We start from the raw sequence: 21,240 nt of genomic DNA, 5'->3' as shown, positions 1-21,240 counted from the left end.
ATTCTCATAGATTGTTTAAGCATTCTTTCAAGGAGCGAATCAAATAATCTCCAATAAAAAGCAACTAATATCCTTAAAGTGGTTAACTGCTTCACTTTTAAAACCCTTGAATTTCTTCAAAGAAACCTGGCACCAGCACATTGGGATTGTAGCCCTAAAGATACTGGTTCATTCACAGGTTTCTGACCTCTTCTATTTGGTCAGCTATGGTTGTCTTAACTATTTAAGCATATTGTTATGACAATATAGCTTTAATCCTGACATGTAGTTCATTTTTAGGTCCTTTCTCCTTTTTCATGACTTTACTCATCATTTAGATTCGAAGGAAAGTTTCATGAGGTCAGTTGTGGGACTTCATGTGGGCTCTGGGTATTCAATATAGCATCACTCCTTGACCATGTAACTGTTTAGCCGTGGAAAGTTTCATTTTGTCCTTTCTCCTGCCTCACTTCACGGGAGCACTCAGAGCACTATTGTTAAAGTATTCTAGCCAGCAGATAGTATAGAAGCCATCATTTTAAGGAGAGCATTGTCTCTATCGTCTGCAAGATGTAGAAGGGGGTACTTTTGGTTTGAGCTTGTTTGCTGTAAAACAAAGACAGGCTTGAGCGAAAAGTTTATCTGTCCAGGTCTGAGCAGCGGACCTTTGATAGGTTAGAACAGATCCTGTAATTAATTTTTTAATTGTGCCCTTTTAGCTTTTTCAAGACCAAGGAGTCTGTTTCTTTCTGTTTGCTCCAAAACGCAAAACGTGGGCCTAAATTTTTAATTAGCAAGAGTGGTGAAAAGGGAGAGGGGCTGAATAATATAACAAACCTCAGTGGAGAGCAGCTAAGATGTGTTGCCATGACAACAAGTTCAGCAGGCTGCCAGCGAGCATGTCAATGGGCAGTGCAGGGAGGGAGCTTTCAAACAGTGCCTGCTTGCCACAATGTGATTGGTCACACCTCTGTTGTCTTTGTGTGAACCAGGGAATGCTGGGTAGAGCCCAGAGTGAATGCTCAGTTTGTCTCAAAGCAGCGGTGAGGTAATGCTTTTGAATCTTTGGGGATTATAGAATGCATCTTTAAAAGGCTGCAGAGTAGATTATTTTCATTCCATTTTGGACTAATTGCCTCCCTATGATTTGCAGGGTTTCTGTCTGTACTAATGTGATAAGAGGTGGGGAACGTCGGGGATCAGTGTTAAGGTTTGATTGCAGATTGATTGACATTATTTAGGAAGAGCTACTTTCAGCATTACGCCGTAACACTCAGCATAGTTATAAATGTGGTGGCGTTAATCTTTGTAACCCATCATATAAAGGCTGATGTTGGAAAGTTTGGAATTACTTTCTCCACCCCTGGAAGGAGAAACCAAATTATCTCATGAAGTGATTTCTGGGATTTGGCTAGTACATTTATATAGCAATTTCCTATAGTCAGTTCTGTAGCCTGTAAATAATTCCTCTGTGCAGAGAAAAAGTATCTAATGTAGTTTTAGCACCTGTTATGGTCTGGAAATATAGCTGTTTAGGATGTTAAGAGCTATGATATGCAAATACATTTTGTGTTTTTGTTAAAAACAGTGACTGTTTGTAAGATCAAAAAGTACTATCACGTTATTACTGTATTTGTATTAAAAATAGACCCTGAAATTCACTAGGAATCGTATGGTTCTATTTCTGACTAAGCATCGGAAGAGGATTTTATAATGCTTTGAGCCAATAATTTTTTTTAGAAATAATTGCTGGTGGGTTACATTGTGCTTTAAGTTCCATCATGTTGTGGCATCACTTTCTTGACTGTTTAGTTTGACCTGTTTGAGCACATACATAACCAAATCAAAACAGTTGCTGCATAATTATCAGATTTGCATGTTGCAAGTATAAATTCACATGTGACTTGTATTAAATACGTAGTTTGAATATTTATACAAATATTTCCAAAAAAAGCTTAGCAAAGAGCACTAGAAACAATTTGATTATTTAGAGCACAAGACTTTAGCAAAAAGAGTGACTCAGTTTCCACACACAATGTTGATTAGCTACAGTAACTTTCCACATTGTGATGTGTGTACCTAAAATGCACATAAGTATTTCATGCTTCTTTTCTAACTGTATTGTGTATCCTTAACTGGGAGATGAATAACAAGTTCAATTTTAATGGACCCTTGGCGAGACTGATCTATTCCTTTTCCTGTAGCCTGAGAGAGAAACATACAGAAGCAAACATCAGAAATATAAAAGACATATGAGGGGGGAAAAGAGAAGTAGAGAAAGAAAAAGAAGTGGATTCTGTTTTGATTTCATCCTGCCTACTACTGGCTCTGACTATCTATATTTGGTATGTAGCCCCTCTAGATAAAATAATTCATATGGGATTCTTTACTCTAAAGAAAAACAGCTCTTTTGTTTCTGTTCTAGCACCTTAGTATTTTGGACATGGAACAGTTATATACCCTTTTTGCTACCCTTTGCTATGGTGGAAAATAACTTTTTTAAAAATGTAGGCCACATGGATTAGAATATGAAAAAGCAAGTACCTGTATGTGGATTGCAGTGAAAAATTGTTAAAGAGAAAAAAAAATGAAATTATTTGGTTAGGGGACAGCATCCAAAATTTTAAATCTTATATGTTATGCTGATGGGACAAAATATCTTAGAATTGCTATGAGTATCAGTGAAGCTAATACAGTAGGTTTTCTGTAGTGAAACTGCCTTGCTCTGTGGTGAAAAGTTTAAAAGTTTTAATAACTTGGACTACCAGTGGGAATTAATATGGGAAATATCCAGGTCATCCATAGTGGGTACACATCTAAGAACAATGTTATCTCCTAATTCAAGTGAAAAGAAAAATTACCTCTATCATTTTTCTCTCTTTCACATAGGACACTGACACTGGAACTGCAGTTCTTGCCTTGCTATAGTTTTCTGACTAATAATTTGTACTGTTATAGCTATTATGTTTTTTTAAAAAAAACAACAACAACTGGTTTCTCTCTTCTTATTTAGGAAAAAGAATCTGTGACTTAGCAGGAAATTTGGCGAATGGCCAGGAATACAGAGTGCAGTAAAGTCAGAGTGAAAGATCTCTCTGCCCCAGGGAAGTTAATGTTGCCAGTCAGGTAGACATACTGGTATAGATAATGAAATGTCCAGCAGGGAGAGAAGACACATATATAGATGATAGAAATGTTGAGTAGTTTCTAACACTTTCACATATACAATTAGGTTTTTGTGTAGAGAAGCTAATCCAAAACAGAAGCGAACGTTTGTTCTTGGTGTTCATGTCTATGTATGTGTTTATGCATTTGTGTGTAAGATGTTGTGCATTCCAATGGCCCAAGAAAGAATGTCAATTCAATGTTTTTAGTCAGTACATTTCCAGTGTCATATAAACTCGTATGATAAACTAACATATTCTCTGAAAAATATTTGCTCTTTTGTGTGCTTATTGTAAAAGTTGGTTGTATTTATTTCATTATAAACTAGCATTTAAATTTATATCCATTTGATTTTAAACCTGTTTTCGTTCTTGTCTATTTCAAGAATGTCTGGCATATTCTGTTTATGATTTATTTGAATTCACATTTCCTAGAAATATTTTGAGATTATTAAGCTTAATGTAATGCAATCAAATCTGGTATCTGACTTTAGAGAAACAAAGTTTAAAATCCTACGTTATGAAGCTTCCAGTTCCTCATAGAGTTGTTTCAGAGGCAAGTATGAGCCTGTATACTTTGAAGGAAGGATGTATATCTGTGTGTGTGTGTGTGTGTGTGTGTGTGTGTGTGAGAGAGAGAGAGAGAGAGAGAGAGAGAGAGAGAGAGAGAGAGAGAGAGAGAGAGAGAGAGAGAGAGAGAGAGAGAGAGAGAGAGAGAGAGAGAGAGATATGTCAAAAATAATTACCGAACCTGAATTTCCAGGACTATTGTAGTTATTGTTGGGTAATTCTGTTTGTTAAATAGACTTATTTTAAAAAGTTTCTTATAATCCAATCCCATTCATATTTACTAAATAATAAATGTCATTGTTTTCAGCAGGCTTATTTTTAAAAATATGTATAGGACTCATTTAAGCTATACTGGAGTAATATTCAATAGAATAGCTGAGAAAATACTTGGATAGTACTGGGAAGAACTAGTTAATCAAATAATGTAGTAGAAGACAAATATTTGGTTATTCTACTACTTTTCCCCTGGTGTGTCTTTTAGGTTTTAGTAATTTTGAGTTCAAGCTGTAGGCAAGGTCTTATGATTTTTAATAATTGTTGTACAGTCCCAATTATTTTAGATACAGTAGCAATAACATTAATTTATTATTGTAATTTTCTAGGAATTGTATAAATACTGAAAAATGATACATTTCTTACCCAATGACCTCTGACTTCCTGCATGCAATACCAAAACAATACAAGACATGAAAGGAACAGATTTGGGAACAAATTTCTTTATAACAAACAGGAACTTTTTTCAAAGACACTGTTGATTGATAAAAGCTAGAGTGGGAGTGGAGACAATGTGTTGTAGCTGTCCATATATCATGGTTTAAATATTACTTTGGCTGGAGCTGTTCAATTGGTGCTCCTTGAAGGGTCCCTAGTAAGCACAGGATGAAAGAGTATGTGACATTGCAACCAGAGGCATCGTTAAAGTGACTAATTTATTTAATTTCTTTATTTAAAGCATTCATACCCTAGAAAGTCTCCCAGATCTCCTTACAAATAAAAATGAGACTATGCCTTCAACAGTACAAAAGGGAAAAGGACTCCGGAAGGAATAAGGAAATCAAAACAAATGAAGGCAAGTTACTAAGTCTTACAATGTTAGATACAATGCAGAGAGACATTATTTCTCTTGTTCTAGAGACAACCAAAATGTAAACAGTTGAAAAATAAAGGAAGCCAAAACCTGTTAGTCTTTCACAGTTTGCTGTGGTGGATGACAGAACAGGCACAGGTATAAAGTCTAGTGAAATTTGTTTTGGAGATAACCTTGTTTTCTTTGTCTACTCCTGATAGCTCCTTTTAAGATGAGACTGGACAGCCACTTGTCTGAAATGATATCATATAGGGACGCCTGCTTGAGCAGAGGGCTGGACTAGAAGACTGTTCTGTTCTGATTCTGATTGATAATCTCCTCATCCCCAGACTTAATATCTACTTCCAGAGCCTTGTTAATATGATTACAAAACAGATTTCATGAAAGGAATTTGAATGGCAGATATTAGAACTAGAAACATATGTAGGCAGGCTTTCAGGGATGCAGGAGTCTAATAAATAAATGTATTGCAAAACAAGCAAATGAAATAATTATGTAAGAATTTCAGTACTATATACTAAATGCAAGCCCTATTTATGATTGAATCAAGAGACATATTCTTGTGCCTTTTTCCCTATCAGTGTGGTACACCAGGTTTGAAGTTTGTGTTTTAGGAGGGGAGACAGTACATACCTGTCCCTTATTATGGTAATGGATTAGAGAGATTTCAAGCTTTTAGTTGTTGCCTTGCCAGTATTAACTCTTTGCCCGGAGGCTGTCTGTATTGACCATCACCACTAGCAGGTCAATCTCAAGACCTATGTTGTTCATTGAACATGTCTCCGTTTTTCTTGGTTGTACTTTGCAATCTAAGGCCTGCATTAAGTGTTGACCAGTGCTCTATCTTATCACAGTGCCCCTATTTGGTTTGCCTTTCTTATCATCAGACAAAATTGTTTGGTCATTTTTTTTCACATCACACTGTAAGTGCAGAGAATTACTAGGTGAATTTACTGCAACATCAGATCTGGCATCTTCCATATCTTTAAAATCACCAAATACTGGGTTGGGGGTGAGTGGAGATGAGCCTGTTCCTTACCCAGAGAAAGAATCATGGAAAATGGAGCACATGCTGGGCAGTTGCAGGGAGAACAAATGAGCAGTGGAAAGAGAACTATTGTGTAATCTACAGGATTGTCCTGAAATTAATCAGCTTCTCTTTATACAACTGCTTCTAAATCTGTATGGGTGGGAATGGTGGAAAACAGTTGACTGTGCCTAATTGGGGGGATTACTTCTACCATATGGTTGAAGTGGAGGCAGCAACCAGTGATTTATTTAATAAATAAAACATGTCTTGTTTTCACAGTTTTCAAAAAGAGGCTGCTCTTTGTTGGTGGGCTATGCAGAATGCTGTTCAAAAAATAAGTTATGCTCTGTTTTATCATTCACATTCCTTTTATGTATTGGGATGTGAATCTTGTTAACAAATTGCATTCAAATTCATGTCTAGAAATCACAATTGGCTTCTCTTTACTTTGTAATAAGAGTTAACGTTCAATTACAGAGTATATGCATTTCTCAAGAAAAGTGACGAAATTTCTCTAGAAATAAATTACAACTAGAAATATTGTTTAATTTAATGTTTATAATTTGGAGCAAAAGTTGGTCTTTCTACCAGTTGTATCTGTTCAGGTCGTCTTCATTTAGTGTCAACCTTACAAGTAGACCATACAGGAAACTTGATCCGATAACCTAATTCCACTTCATTATAAGGCTACACTAACAAAATCTTGCAAGGCTGAAAGTACTACTTTCACCTTGTCCACTTAACAGCCCAGGAAACCACACTGAGTACCTTCTGAGACCCTTGCTCCACTCACATTCCTGCTATAGGCTAAGCTGTCTTTTATCTGACCTTGTCAGATACCACGCACCATTATATTTTTGTGGCCGCAGTTAAGCAATTCAGTTCTGAAACAAAAAGCTCGCTAAGTGAAACTTTGTTCTTATGATCTTACTTCAGCTTCCCTTTACAGACCTGCAAAAGGATTGGTCTAGCTGCAAGGATTAGTCACAAAGTTACTTTTTAGTACTAACATAACTTGAGTGGCTGTTAAAACTGCCTGTTTGATTGCTAAGCTACATAGTTCATAGTGCCCATTTGCAACACTCACCCAACAGCCCATAAGTCTCCTGGCTGGCCTGCTTGTCTGGATCTCCCACCTTTTCCCATGTCACAACCATGTGAGGTCCTCACTTAATGACTTACGTGGGATAGAATTAAAATAGCTGTTGGAGCTGCTGGGATGGCTAGTGCTAAGGATACAATTATATGCTTTAGCTTTAGGACCACATCACTTAGCAGCAGAAATTCCCAATTGCCATCATAACCTGAGGAATACCTGTATTGAAAAGCAGCACCCCAGAAAAGAAAAAAAAACAAAAGTCCATGATGTTCTGTGTTTACTCCATCCATGAGTTAAAGCAGGGGTCTTCAAACTTGACCCTTTTATGACTTGCGGTCTTCAACTCCCAGAATTCCTCAGCCAGCGTGCCTGGCTGAGAAATTCTGGGAGTTGAAGTCCACAAGTCATAAAAGGGCCAAGTTTGAAGACCTCTGAATTAAACCTTTGAAAACTGTCTCCTGCAAAGAAAATACCAACTTTTCTCTTCTTTCACTGAAAACATACTACTCTTAATTTGTTGCAGTGGGGAGCTCTGTGGGTTGCCTGCTCCTCCCCAAATTTTTGAGGGCTACATGTGGTCCTCAGATTGCCTGTCCCTAACTATGTTAAAACATAGGAACATGAAAAAGATTTTTATTCTCACCCAGAACAATGCTGCATACTCAGCAGTGATTTTATTCTACCAGCTTTAAGAAATGAGTGAATTTTTAAGAACATTTTTAGAAATTGCATACTACAAATAAGACTTGAATGTATGTATTTTAAAACTAGATTTTTATAGTTTAGGTCAGGGGTAGGCAACCTTGGCTCTTTTATGACTTGTGGACTTCAATACCCAGAATTCCTGAACCAGCCATGCTGACTCAGGAATTCTGGGAGTTGAAGTCCACAAGTCATAAAAATGCCAAGGTTGCCTACCTCTGGTTTAGGTGAATCTGTTATAGTTGTGATTCTGAATTGTTCTATATGTATTGTAACATTTTCTCAGCTTTGTTTGGAAAACAACCTGGGCTAGTCTAGACTTAATTCATTATTAAAGAGAAGAACATAAACACCAGAAGATAGGGAGATATCTTCTTTATTTATGGTCCTTGCCCCGCTACAAAGTATGGGAGTATGTTTTGCAAGTCAGCATAAAATTAAATACTTCCTAGGAGCAACAACTGTCTATTTCTACAAAAAGTGCTCCCTCTGGTGGTTCATCAACACAGCAGTTTGCAATTCTGGGCAGAATTTATTCTGATTTTTCTTTTAAATGAGATTTAAAGCCTTAAAAAACCCTCTGTTTATTACTCAGTAAATTGCATTGTATTTATCTGGACTTACTCCTGAGTAAGTCTGTGGAGAATTGCCCTACATTGTATAATGTTTAAGGGGGTATATGTGGGTGGGTAACATATGGCCAAACTAAAAGGACAATAATTTATATCTATGTATTGTGTGTGGTAGGGTGGGGTGGAGGGGTGTCTGTCTATGCATTTTCATAGTAGTTCCTTTATTCCTTGAGAGGGACATTTTACCAAATTCAACTTTTTGTAAAAACTGTTTTAGTTTGTGATTTTTTAAAATTTTCATTACAACGCCTGAATAGGAAGAAGGAATTTGGGCTTTTAAGAGAAACTTTTAACATAGTTATATATAAATAGGTTTAAAGACAGCCCTACAAAAAATAATAGCATCATGTGTGATCATAAAAATCAAACCATGATTTGATCATTCTGAGAAAATTTTGTATCTCTCAGTATTTCATCTCACTGATTGTTATTGCCTGTTAATTTACCCTTTTATGGACATAAATTCTGTTTCTTATGAATTGCTAACTATTCTACTCCACTGTTCTCAGCCCAATACAGAATATAAAATGTTTTTGTGACTTACCTTCTGTAAATTCAGTCTTGTTTTTTACCTTTGAGAGTTGCAGTATTTAGCAGCATCTAGTCAACAAATAGAAACAATAGACTGAGAATAATTTCTCAAAGTTATCAAGAGCAAGAAAAGCAAGTAATTTCTACCTTTGGAAGTTTCTATCAGCATTCTGGCGTGATCATTGATTCCATTGTTTCTGACTTCTGGTAAAGCATTGGTGAACTGCTCTGCTGAAAATGTAGCTGATGATTTTGGCAGAATAAGAGAGAAAATGGATCCATTTTCAGAATTCTTGACAAGAGAGGACTTGGAATTGCCCACACATGCTCCATACACTAGTTTCTCCATGAGGAAGATTGTAACACAGCAATTTTGGCCAGTTTAGGGAGTTGGGATTTGGGAACTGAGGTGTTGTTATCTTTGCCCAAAAGGACACAGGTTTTCCATACTTTCTTAATCACTTCTTAGTAATGATTTTTCAGATATTAAGAACCTTCAGAATTGCAAAATTCATCACACCATGTGAGTTTTGTTCAGTCCTTGGCAAAGTTTAAATTTAAATTGAAGGACTTAAAAAATGTCATTTTTGAATAAACGGAAAAAGGGTGATCTACATGTTGATTTTGGAAAGTTATAAATTAACTAATGGACCAGATGAATTTGAAGTAAATTTTTAAATGAATTACAGGATTCTTCCTGTGTGTTGTTTAGAATTCTTTTTAAAAATATATGAACATTTGGAAATTAAGAAACCTTTCCATGGGAAAATGTTGATGAGAAAAAGAAAATGATAAGAAGGTACTTTGAAAGTTAGACACTAGAGAGAATCAGAAAGAAGAGATTATAAAGATTACAAATAAAGGAGAAGAGAGCTACTAATACAGAATGGAGCAAAATACTCTTAACTTTGAAAGAATTCAAAGTTAGGGAACAAAGTACCCAATAGTTAAGATTGCCTATTATAAAAATGAATCGAAAAGAGGTTATAGGTGCTGGACAAGATTAAGACTAAGGCTGATTTGAATGTGAATTTAACAATAAGAGGTTACAAGAATGATAAGAAAAAGATGTTACACTGGGTTTACAAATAGAATCAGCTGATGTCTTAATAATTAAAAAGGGTATACAAATAACAAACCAGAAGAGTGATGTGGGAATCTTAATTTGAATTTACAAATGGCAGATGTTAAAGTTTTGAAAAAGCTTCTGAGAGATGACCAAGAGTAATGGAAAAGAATCAAATTCTGAGACACTATGGGAATCAAAGATCAAGATGGTTAAAAACAAAAGAAAGGAATATAAAGTTGGTTTTTTGATCAAAATTAACATGTGATATTTCTCATAATGAACTGAATGGCAAGAACTTGTAGATAAAATATGAGTTATGGGAAGAAGAGTTTTAGTTGTAGTACAGAAGTACTATAGAAGTAATGTAGTACATTACTGAAATTGTACTTATGATAAAAGGGAAAAATATTTCCTTATTTTTCTATTTTGGTAAGGGTAATGCTTATAATGTGTTCTTGATCACTGGAACTATATGGCAGACTTTTAAGAACTTTTCTTCTTATCATAATTTGATGCTCTGATGCATCCAGGAACATGTTTTCATTGTGAACCAAAACACTAAAAGCACTTTAATGCCTTAAGTCGGATACTGGGAAACATGGAGGAAAGGAAACTCTTCCTATTTCTATAGCACACACTTTTCAATCTTCAAAGAGTGGTAAAGAAAAATCTAATATCTAGTAGGTCAAACACTAGAATGTTGACAAAATTGCTTTCTATTATGGTTGCAGTTTGGGATTCCATACCATAAGACTATTGGAACTTCAGATCAGCAGTGGCTTGTACATATAAATATATGTACAAGGATATATTGATGTGATAGTCCTTTAGAGGTTCCTTTTTCTTTCCAACACCAAGGAATATTGGGGAAAATTGCAGAAGAGCTCAGACCTCCACATGATTGCCCACCCATTGGCAGGTTAACGCTTAATAAACTGAATGGAATAGACCCAAATTTGGTACTGTTTGAGAAGCTGGGAAAAGGAAGGTTGAGTTCTAAATAGTAGATTTGGCTTGAGATTGCCAGGTGGGGGGGGGGGGAGAGATGATCTGTGACATATCCCTATGGGATATACAGTTGAGTGGTGGTTACCATCTCTCCTTCCTCCTGTTCATATGACCCAGTACAGAGTATATGCAGATTATTCTTTGCTTCTGGCTGCACATGCTTACCCACTGATGGTAGCACAAAGTGTTACACATGCTTACCCATTGATGTAACACAAGGTGAGTCCAGGAAATTTACAAATGCAACTGCTCTTTCATTATAAAGAAAACAGAAGTGCCTCTTGTCACAACTGCTGGTCGCAGAAGCCATATTTGCTTATCTTTTCTCCTACGTTGCAAGGTTTAAAATGTTTAAAGAGTTGGATATTTAGATATATTAAATAACAACAACAACAATAGAGCAGATATATGAATGGGCTTGGTGGAGGTCATATCTGTATTGCTACTAACTTCGCTGTACTTTGTATTTTATTTTGATCGGTAAAATGGGATAGTAATTTATGTTGATTGAGAGCTGCACAATAGCTTTGTAAATTAATGAAATTTAGTTCTGTTTTACAATTCTGTGGAATCTATAAGCAACATCTTGTTCACTAGTGAAACTTCTTTATGTAGACATTTTCATGCTGGGTACTGAAAATGAGAAGGTGATAGGAAGCAGGAATTTCTGTTTTGTTTGTTCTGAGCCGACTACTCTTTCACTTAAAACAGTAGTTATAAGACCTTTATTGGAAGTATTTGAATAAAATGTACTGTCAAGCTGTAAAAGCATTTTATCTTGTGGCCCTTAGTTTTCCATTTCCCATTTCATTTGTAACATAAATATTGACAGGCTGTATATAGTAATTCAATGGGAGTTTATGTTTGATTTTGTGCATATCAGCAAAGAGGAGTAGCATTCAGAAGAAATAACATTTTTTATTAATTAAAGGGCTTCTAATTGTTGTGATTTTATCTTTGAAAGGCAATACACCAGGGCAAATATATTTTATAATGTTTTAAAGCGAAAGTGCAAAAACTGTAGCCGACCAACCTCTTTTCTTTCTTCTTCTTTTTGGCAGGGGATACTTTTCTGAAATGAATGGGTCATAACATTTCACCTTTTTAAAAAATGACTGATGGTTTAAGGTGAAACCAATTTCATCTCTTAAAAATTCAGCCCTCCGTATATCCTGGCTATGCATATATTAGAAAAGCAGACTTTGATACACTGTGTAAAACCTAGTATGTCTTAAAACCAATTCAACTGATACAGTTCTGGTTTAAAAATGTATTTTGCAGTTATTAATTAAATTGAAAACTTTTCAATCATTTGAACATATCACAAATTATTCGCTTAACTATTGTTATAAAATATTTGTAATTTCCTAGTCCCAAAGGATATTTGGGATAAAATGTAGCCACTTCTTATTTCTGTGAGAAGAAGATGAGCTGACATTGCTTCTTTGTGAACTTTACTAATGTACGGTACTTGTCTTTTAAATGAGTCATTTAGTAGCTTATAGACATCAGTTGAGTCCCTTTAGAATTAATTCTGGCAGCGAAGATGAATGAGGATTGCACTGTCATGACACACAACAAGTACCGTAGTTATTATCTAAGGTATCAGAAGAACTGAATTATGATAAGCTTTTAAAAGGCAGAACAATTAGGCATATGTAAACATTTATTACTTTTTAATTACTTTTTTGATGTGCCATAGCCAGTGCCCTTCTTCTTTGGAGATCTGGTTAGCACCAACCTGATGGTGTTCAGGAAATTTGCCAGAACCAAATGTTCCAAAAAAATTTATGGAAATTCATGGCATGGCAGGCTACCCTCCCTATAAAACATTATTTTTGCTGCTAGAAGTGTTTTTCTCAGTGTAAACTTATGGCTAGAAAGTTGATTGGGTTATTTTAAAACTTCCTTTGTTTTATTTTCTATAATTTGTAAGCAGCTCTGAACATTTTGGACTAAGTAACATATAAATTGCAGGAATGAATGAATAAGAGGGTAGAGGAGGAAATTACTGCATTAGAACATCTATTGTCTTATGGACTAGTAGGAAATTTTGTTCAGTATTTTTAAAGTTTTAGTCAATTGGTTTAGCTTCCATTTACATGTTCGTATCTTTAAAAATGTGAGACAAAATTTCATTTACAAAATATTTTAGCAAGACTTTTTCTTCTTTATGGTTAGTTTTTCTTCAGTAATTCTTCCTTGTATTTTTCTGGTCAGTATTAAAAAGAATTTTTATAAGTTCTCTTCTGTTGAGGTTACCTTATTTGTGGTCATTCTGAAATCCATCTGATCAGGATTCTGTTAGAATTTTCAACAGATCACTCATTGCCACTACTAGTGTTAGCAAGAAAATAGCCTTAAAATAGAAGTTCTGGGTGGGGATGAAACCAAGTCAAACTTACTTAGTTCCTTGGTCTTAGCAGCAGTGGGGAACCAGAAACCTACAAGGAGTTGTAGGTAAAATAGGAGGAAATGTTCTTCTCCCATAATGTTCCCAATTCAGCAGTTTAGTATGCTGGGTGAATGCAGATGTACATGTGTAATATATGCATATGTGAATATTTGTGACCCCCAACTGACCATGTTTCCATAGTGGGTTGAAAATGCAATTAATTGGTTCCAGGAGGTGGAACAAATACTAAAAACAAATGATGAAAACAATGATTGCCAAACAAACCGTGTGACTTCCCCTGTGACCCTTTGTTTTGGCCGGGAAGGACTTCCCTTTTCCTATATTAGCAACTTTCCCTGCATGGCGAGCTTCCTGTCCATCCTCTGCGACCATCCCCCTCTTCCTTTTGCATTGACCTTACCTGCATGACTGACTCTGTCCATTCTTCCCAGCTGTCCGCCTTTTCTTATCGCTGTGCGTCAAGTAACAAACAATGAATACCAGACAGCATTTTCACGTCAAAATGCATTTAGTACCAAATTCGACATGTTTTGAAGCAATTGAGTACCGAGGTACCACTGTAAAATGTTTGCTTATTAATAAGTATTCAATATTCAATTGAGAGATTGAATCTAGCCCCTTTAATCTTTCTCAAACATTTAATGAACTTTTGTTTAAGTCTGCTTATATCAGGCAGGGCATTAGCATTGCATATGATACTTCCTTCTTACAGTCAAAATACTGTTACAGAGATTTGGGGTATATATCTTGTCCCTGTCTCCACTCTCCAAATAAAATATATTTGTTTTTAAATAAATTATTTGACAATTTTCTATAAAAGTCCCCCTGTTCTTACCTTAGGAGTATAAGCAGTCTCTTCATTGATTGGATTAGCAACATATCTAGTACAATATCTTAAGGTGGCTACCAAGTATCTTTGAAAAGTCCAAAAGAGAGCATGAAGTTAATCATCCATTCCTATTGTGGTTTTCCATCATTTTTCTAGCATGTTGTTTTGAATTTGAAAAACAATAGACAAAACGTAGTTTTGAAAAAAAAAAGTCCTTTGGCTCCTAAAATTGATTCTGTTATGCACTCATAATGGGTAATTTTTAAATGATAATCTTATTGCTGTTTTAAAATGTTCTATGTTATTCCAATATAGCTATTGTAATATACAGGTACAGATTTGGATAAATAGAAAGTGGCCAGCAAATGTTTCGTTAAATGACCTAAAAGGGTAAAACTGTCAGTTGTGACATTTTGTGACAGAATACGTATACTCATTCATTACTTTTTGAAAACCTCAATTTAAGACCATTCATTGATTTTAGATATACTACTTTCCAGTAGTTTCATTGGATTTTTGATGTCACTGATACAATAGGTAAATTGTTCTTATTTACCTGTTATACTGATTTCACTAATTCGCTAATGTTATACTAAAGTTCACTAATTTAACTATACAGAATTTACGTAAAATACATTTTATTTAAAATTGTTTATAATTGCAAATGTACCTTGTAATTATACATCTTAATCTCCTCTCTTTCTCTTTTCCTCCATTCAGTTATTAAGCCAAACTGTTGAATTAAATAGGTGTTGCTATTTTAATCTCCATAAAAATACAATCTGCATTTTTTATGCTTTCAAAATATTATTAGGCTTTACTCTAAAGTTGTAACAGAAGCATGCACGTGTCTCATTGCAATCACTTGAGGATGGTTAAGCAGAATCTCATTTTCTATCTACAGGTGATGTATCGCCAATCAATATGTCACCCATCAGTCAGTCACAATTTATTCCACTTGGAGAAATCCTTTGCTTGGCCATCTCATCAATGAACGCAGCACGAAAACAAGTCACGCAAGAAGCTTTAATAGAGCACCTAACAACCTGCTTTCCTGGTAAAATATATACTAATCTGTCTCTAAACACATGCACAAACGATAAGATGTATAGGTAGTTCTGCTTCAATAGTTGTATATATAATTGTTCTGTATTATTCATCTGTAATAACAATGTGGTTCCCAGCTATGCATTTGTATGGGCTCTGAACTAAGTCATCTTATTTTTAAAAAACTGTATTGAATAACTGTTAACCTATATTCTGCCTCCATGATTCTCCTATAATAGCAGAATCTACTATACTTTTAAATTCATTCTCTTCTCTCTCTGGTTACTTTTGTGTTTTAAATAAAACCTATATTATTTTACTTTTCTTCTTGTTCTCTTATAGGTCGCATGGACATATTTTTCACATACTGATATTTATTTGAAGGTGTCATATTGTTAAGAATAGAGCTATTAAAGTAGCCTTAGGCCCATGTACAATGCTTAACAAAAGGGCTACATTTATGCTAATTTTATTCCTTTAGTGCTAAGCACATTTCTATTTTCAGTTCATAAGGTCACACATTTTATTTAAATTGTTTTACTATCTTTATTTATGAGCTATAATTCTTTTGTAGCAGATCCAGTTAATAAACAAAATTAAACTTAGTTTACCATTCAGATCAACTTTTACTCATTGCTTCTAGACTGGCATACTTTCTTAGAACAAATAAGAACACTGAATGTAAGAAATCACAGAATGTTTTCCCAACTTTCTGGTGACAAGAATGGCATGTGATAATTACTGAACATTTAGTAATATTTTCTCCTTATATAAAATACCTAATTGTTTTTAGAAATGATTTCCTGTTCTTTATTTTAGATATATTTATATGCAAGGAGTAATTTAAAATTACAAGCTTTACAGAAAAAGATTCAGTGTCTTACCCAGGTTGCTGTTTTATATAAATTTAAGAAAATTATTATAAGTCCAAATAATACATTTTTTTCAATTAAGTCTTCATCGTGATGCATGGAGGGCATATATTGCAAATATAGCAATAGCACTTAGACTTCTATACCGTTCTGTAATTCCTTACAGCATTTCTGAGCAGTCTACAAATGTCAGCATATTGCCCCCAACAGTCTGGGTCCTCAATTTACCGACCTCGGAAGGATGGAAGACTGAGTCAACCTTGAGCCTGTTAGGCTATGGGCAGTTAGCCTGCAATACTGCATTCTCACCACAATGCCACCACAACACCTTTGTATTCAAATATATTTGAAATAGATCCTTCAAGTTTTAAAGTAGGAGTTGAAAAAATACTTGCAATTGGAAAACAGTTTTTAAAGTCAGATGTAGTCTGACAGCATGCATAATTTTAAGTGCATTCTAATTTGGGGGTAAAATTTTTTAAATGCTCTGATCAATGTACTGTTTTGTCTGGGTTCTGAAATGCACATGTATAGATTGTGTGATGCCTACCTTAATAGCATATGAAACCAGATTGAAATTGTGGTGTGCATAGTTTGCTAAGCAATGGGGGGGGGGAATCTGAGCCACAGCTATATATAGAAGAAAATGTGCTAATTATTTATGGCATCACATTGCAAGTATTATGCATTTTAAATCAAATATATTAAGCAAATGTTTTGTTTATTGAATCTCAAAAATACATCTTAGAAGAAAATGATACTAGAAAATTATGTGTATTTGGAATATGTTGTTTCATGCCTACGTATTATTAGACGGTCTAGGATTATATGGCTAACCATAGAGCATCTGCATGCTCAGATTAATGGTATAGAAACATCTGAATCCCATTATGAAGGAACTTCAAACTATGATGTTAATTTTGAGGAGAGGACTAAGCATCTTACCCAGAATCAATCTCTCTATCTCCCTCCCCCCCTCTTTCTTTCTTTCTTTCTTTCTTTCTTTCTTTCTTTCTTTCTTTCTTTCTTTCTTTCTTTCTTTCTTTCTTTCTTTCTTTCTTTCTTTCTTTCTTTCTTTCTTTCTTTCTTTCTTTCTTTCTTCTTTTTTTAAAAACCCAAAATAAATCTTTACCATCTACGGATACTGAGTGGAGGTTCCCTATTAATTCATAAGAGAACTTTGATGAAATAGGAGGTAAGAGATACTGACTTATCAAAACAATGCATCTCTGCCCAACTTGGTTCCAAAACTGATCATGTCATATCATACCACATCACATTTTAAAACGTATTCAAAGTAAAATTGATTCTGCTGTGGATACAAGGAAGATAAAGAGATGTTCGATTGTGCCTAATACAATTATAATGTCTTTTTGATAAAAATGCATTTCAAGAATGCATTAATGAACACATTAAGCTGCAAGTATTGTATATCTACATGAAACAATTTACAGCTTTAATCTTCTTAGAAAATTATATTCAATATCTGCCTTCACAGTTCATCTACAGTATATGCTACTAAATCTCTTGTTGTTGTGATGCTTAACTTGGCAAAACAATACATCATAGGGCAAGAATTTTTACACCAAAATACCTCAAATGGGCTAACTTACAGAATGTGTTCATAATCCAAGATTCATGACTCCTGATAGAATAACACTTGGGAAAGTTGTGACTGTTTTAATGCTACTGGTTGTTACCATACTGCTAGTACGTGATCTTCATTTTCAATATTCCTTCACAGGTTCCCAACTAACCTTGCAAACTTCCCTTGCTCCCTCATCCACCAGCAGCAGCCACTTAACTGCCTGCTTGAAAGGGAAAGTAAGAGAAGGGAAAAGGAAGGGAGGGAGGAAGGAAGGGACCCCTGTGCACTCTATCACCCATGCAGCTTCCCTGACCTATGTTGTGCCCCTCCTCCACCTGAAATCATCAGCAAATAAGTTCAAAATGGTTGGACTGTAGGACTGTTCTGACTGTTTACATAGCAGAAAGTTATTGAGGACAGCAATGTACAAGGCCCTGGGACACCCCACCACAAAAAAACCACACTGAAATGCTAAAAATCATGCATGACAACCACAAACTGATAGCCTTTTTAAAAAGCCTCCATAGAGTTAAAATGTAGTAAAATGTTGAAGTTTTAGTGAAAAGAATAAATTCAATTTTCTTCTGGAGTACTCTATCAGGTTTATTGACAGAATGTAAATTCCAATTCAGTATTCCTATTCCCAGTGCTTTTTTTGTAAGAAGGTGCCAGAACTCACACATGTCATACAACCCACCTTGCCTACCCTATAAGGTTTCATCCAAAAAAGGTGTCGGAACTCTGTTCTGAGCGTTTTGTGAGGAAAAAAAGCCCTGCCTATTCCAACCCCAATTGGGGAGGATTTTTATGCAAATTTATTTTCTAATCCTAATCAAGGCCTCTCACACAAACTACTAATAGTCTGTGAAAACTTTCCTTTTTGGCCTTCAGTGTCAGATATTTTTTAAAAGCAATATGAGATTTATTCTTATAAGCTTCCAGCTCTCACTTTTCCAAGTTTGACTCATGAAATAGTTGTCAGTGGAAACCATTGGCCAGGTCGAGGCCCAGGAAAAAATAAATTTGATTCTGATGACCTACAATGTCTTAATAACAGAGAACAGTTCTGACAAAAAAAGAAAAGAAAAAAAGAAAACATCTTGGGCTTTCTACAAAGTGAGAATTATAAACTCTAAAAAAAAGAATTGACCTTTCTGGATTACAAATACTAACTCAACTGTGACTCTAAAGCTGTCTGCAGAGAAAGGAAAACTCTGATTTTTGGCTATCGTGGAAAACAGATCTGCAGAAAGAATATACCAAGAAAAAATACTTTCCAGAAGGAGATCTATGCTATGTTGCAACTAATCCAAACAACAATAATCTCAAACCATGAGGAAATTAAACATAACCTTGAAAACAAATGAACATATCTCCAATTTAACTTTACAACATAAAAATTCTCAGAAAATGAAAATAGAGAGTGAGCAGAAAAAACAAACAACTTAATATGAGACAGCAGAGAGAGATTTCAAGATGAAATCTAACAATAGAAGGAAGTATGACTTAACCCAGATGGGAAAAAATTTACAGGAAACTCTGGACATGGAAAAGACAAACTGCACTTTAAGATTACAAAATAAGTTTGAGGACAAGAAAAAAGATTTGGCAAAATGGATTTTACCAGAAGAATTATGAGAACTTGAGAGACAACAAATAATAAATAAAATCAAGAAATCAAAAAAGGAAAAGTTTTTCAAAGAATATGAAGGGGTGAAACTTTCCTATAAAAACATCTTACTTGTTTTGCCTTTTGTACCTGCAACAACATTTTTAAGTTTAGGGGAAGATTCTTTGATTCATTGAAGTATATTGAACAGGGAAGATGTTGGGTAAAACAAAAAAGGCTAAAGTGAGAATTAAGAAATTAGATGATGGGAATTACCAGAGGGAGTATTTAAAAATTAAACATTTGTTTGAATGTGGTTAAAGAAATAGAAAGATTTTGAATATAAAAGATTAGTTTAAGAGGGATGAACCCCTCAAGTAATATAGTATGCCTTCTTTCTTTTTTCTTTTGTGTTTGGTTTTTTGACAGAAATACAAAAATGTTGGGATGGTTTACATAAAAGAAATGTTTTCTCTGTTTTGTCTTTCTTTTTTTCTGTTATTTTTCTTTAAGATATGAGGAATGTAAAAATGATGGCTTGTGTGAGAAAAAAGACTTAAATACTTAAGTGTAACTAATTTTGAGAAAATCTTAACTAGTAAGAATGTTTTGAATATTGTGGGGAAAACAAATTTAAATAATGTAAACAGGATTTATGATGAGGCAATCAAGATAATGAAAAGAAGCTTTATATTGACGTGGTTATTATTTGAAGAAACATGAGAAAAATGTTTATATTTAATTGTCATTTATTTAAATAAGAACTGTATTTAAGTTTGGCAAAAGGAAATATTATTGGAAGAAGAGGAAATCAAGTTATTATACGGACTATAGAATTATAGAAATTAATTGTTATTGTTTTTTAAACACTAACCCAGACAACACAATGTTTACCAAATATTAAGGTATATATTAAAAGTTAATAAAACATATTTTAAAAAAGGAAACCATTGGCCAGGTAAATGAATACATCCAGTATCTCTGTAAATGAAATAAGTATTTTCTTTCTTCTTTCATGATGCTAATTTATGTCAACGTAAATAGTTCAGTTAATGATTGAGAGGGAAATGTCTATGGAGATTCTCAGTCATCCAGGTCATGGTTATCCCAAAGGTGCTTTTCTCATGAGGCAACTGAACTTCCTTGTTTTTCTTTGAACACGTTTCGCTTCTCATCCAAGAAGCTTCTTCAGCTCTGACTGGATGGTGGGGAATGGCAGCATTTATACTCCTTGCAGACAGCTGGTCATTTAAATTCTTTTAGCAAGTCGTTGAAGCCCCTGGAGCCTTATCTGTGTTGTCAGGGTCGCTTGAGTAGTGCACATGGGTGTGGAGCCTTCTCGGAACTCTTGAAAGGACTGTGTTGTAGATTGGAGATAGATGATGTCATATCACTCTCCTGTCTGTTGAGAGAGAGCTGTTCAATTTGAGATAGATGGCTTCTTTGACTGATTTTAACATGAACAGTGATTTTTCTAATAACTGGATTTCTTTTTAGCAGTTGTATCTTGGCAATAGTTGGTGTTAAATCTAAAATGTCTTTACATATAAAAGAGCCCTCTGTTAGCCTGGTTTTCTTTTCCTTTCAGTCATAAGATAGTGATCTGAAAGTCTGTATTATACATAATGGCTGTAACATGCCCCAGAAAAGCCAGTGAAGCACAGCTAAGAAATTGTTTGTATTATATTCAATTTATATGACAAACTTCCAGAAATTCACCTACATGCTAGAATTGTTATATTGTATTTTATAACTATTAGGAAATATATAATATGCTAAATTGCTTAATCTGGAATATCTAAAAGTTCAGTTTGAATAGCACTTTTTATTATAGTTGCAAATGTCTAAAAAAAAACATCAAAGCAGCAGTGGTCACAGAGATATCAAGGAAAAAGTTCCAAAGATATTTTGCTTTGCTTTGATATCGTCATATCAAAGTAATTTGTTGAATTACAGGTGTATTTCACTTTTATGGATCATATATATAATTTAAGATTCACTAGAGATT

The 21,240-nt window shown here is 34.6% G+C and overlaps 1 protein-coding gene across 1 annotated transcript in view; it reads left to right on the top strand.

The window, feature by feature from the left end:
- The window catches only part of STOX2 (storkhead box 2), a gene marked incomplete at both ends in the record, with an annotated part of 82,843 nt that overhangs the window by 52,548 nt on the left and 9,055 nt on the right, over nt 1–21,240 (top strand). The window contains one exon of the mRNA XM_081332105.1: nt 15,021–15,173. Coding sequence (XP_081188231.1) covers nt 15,021–15,173 — 153 coding nt within the window. The remainder of the gene's footprint in view (nt 1–15,020; nt 15,174–21,240) is intronic.

This window comes from Vipera berus, assembly GCF_964194415.1.
Source record: "Vipera berus genome assembly, chromosome: 7".
Classification (NCBI taxonomy): Eukaryota; Metazoa; Chordata; class Lepidosauria; order Squamata; family Viperidae; genus Vipera; species Vipera berus.
The sequence above is the reverse complement of the archived record's forward strand: the minus strand, read 5'-3'. Positions and strand labels throughout refer to the sequence as shown.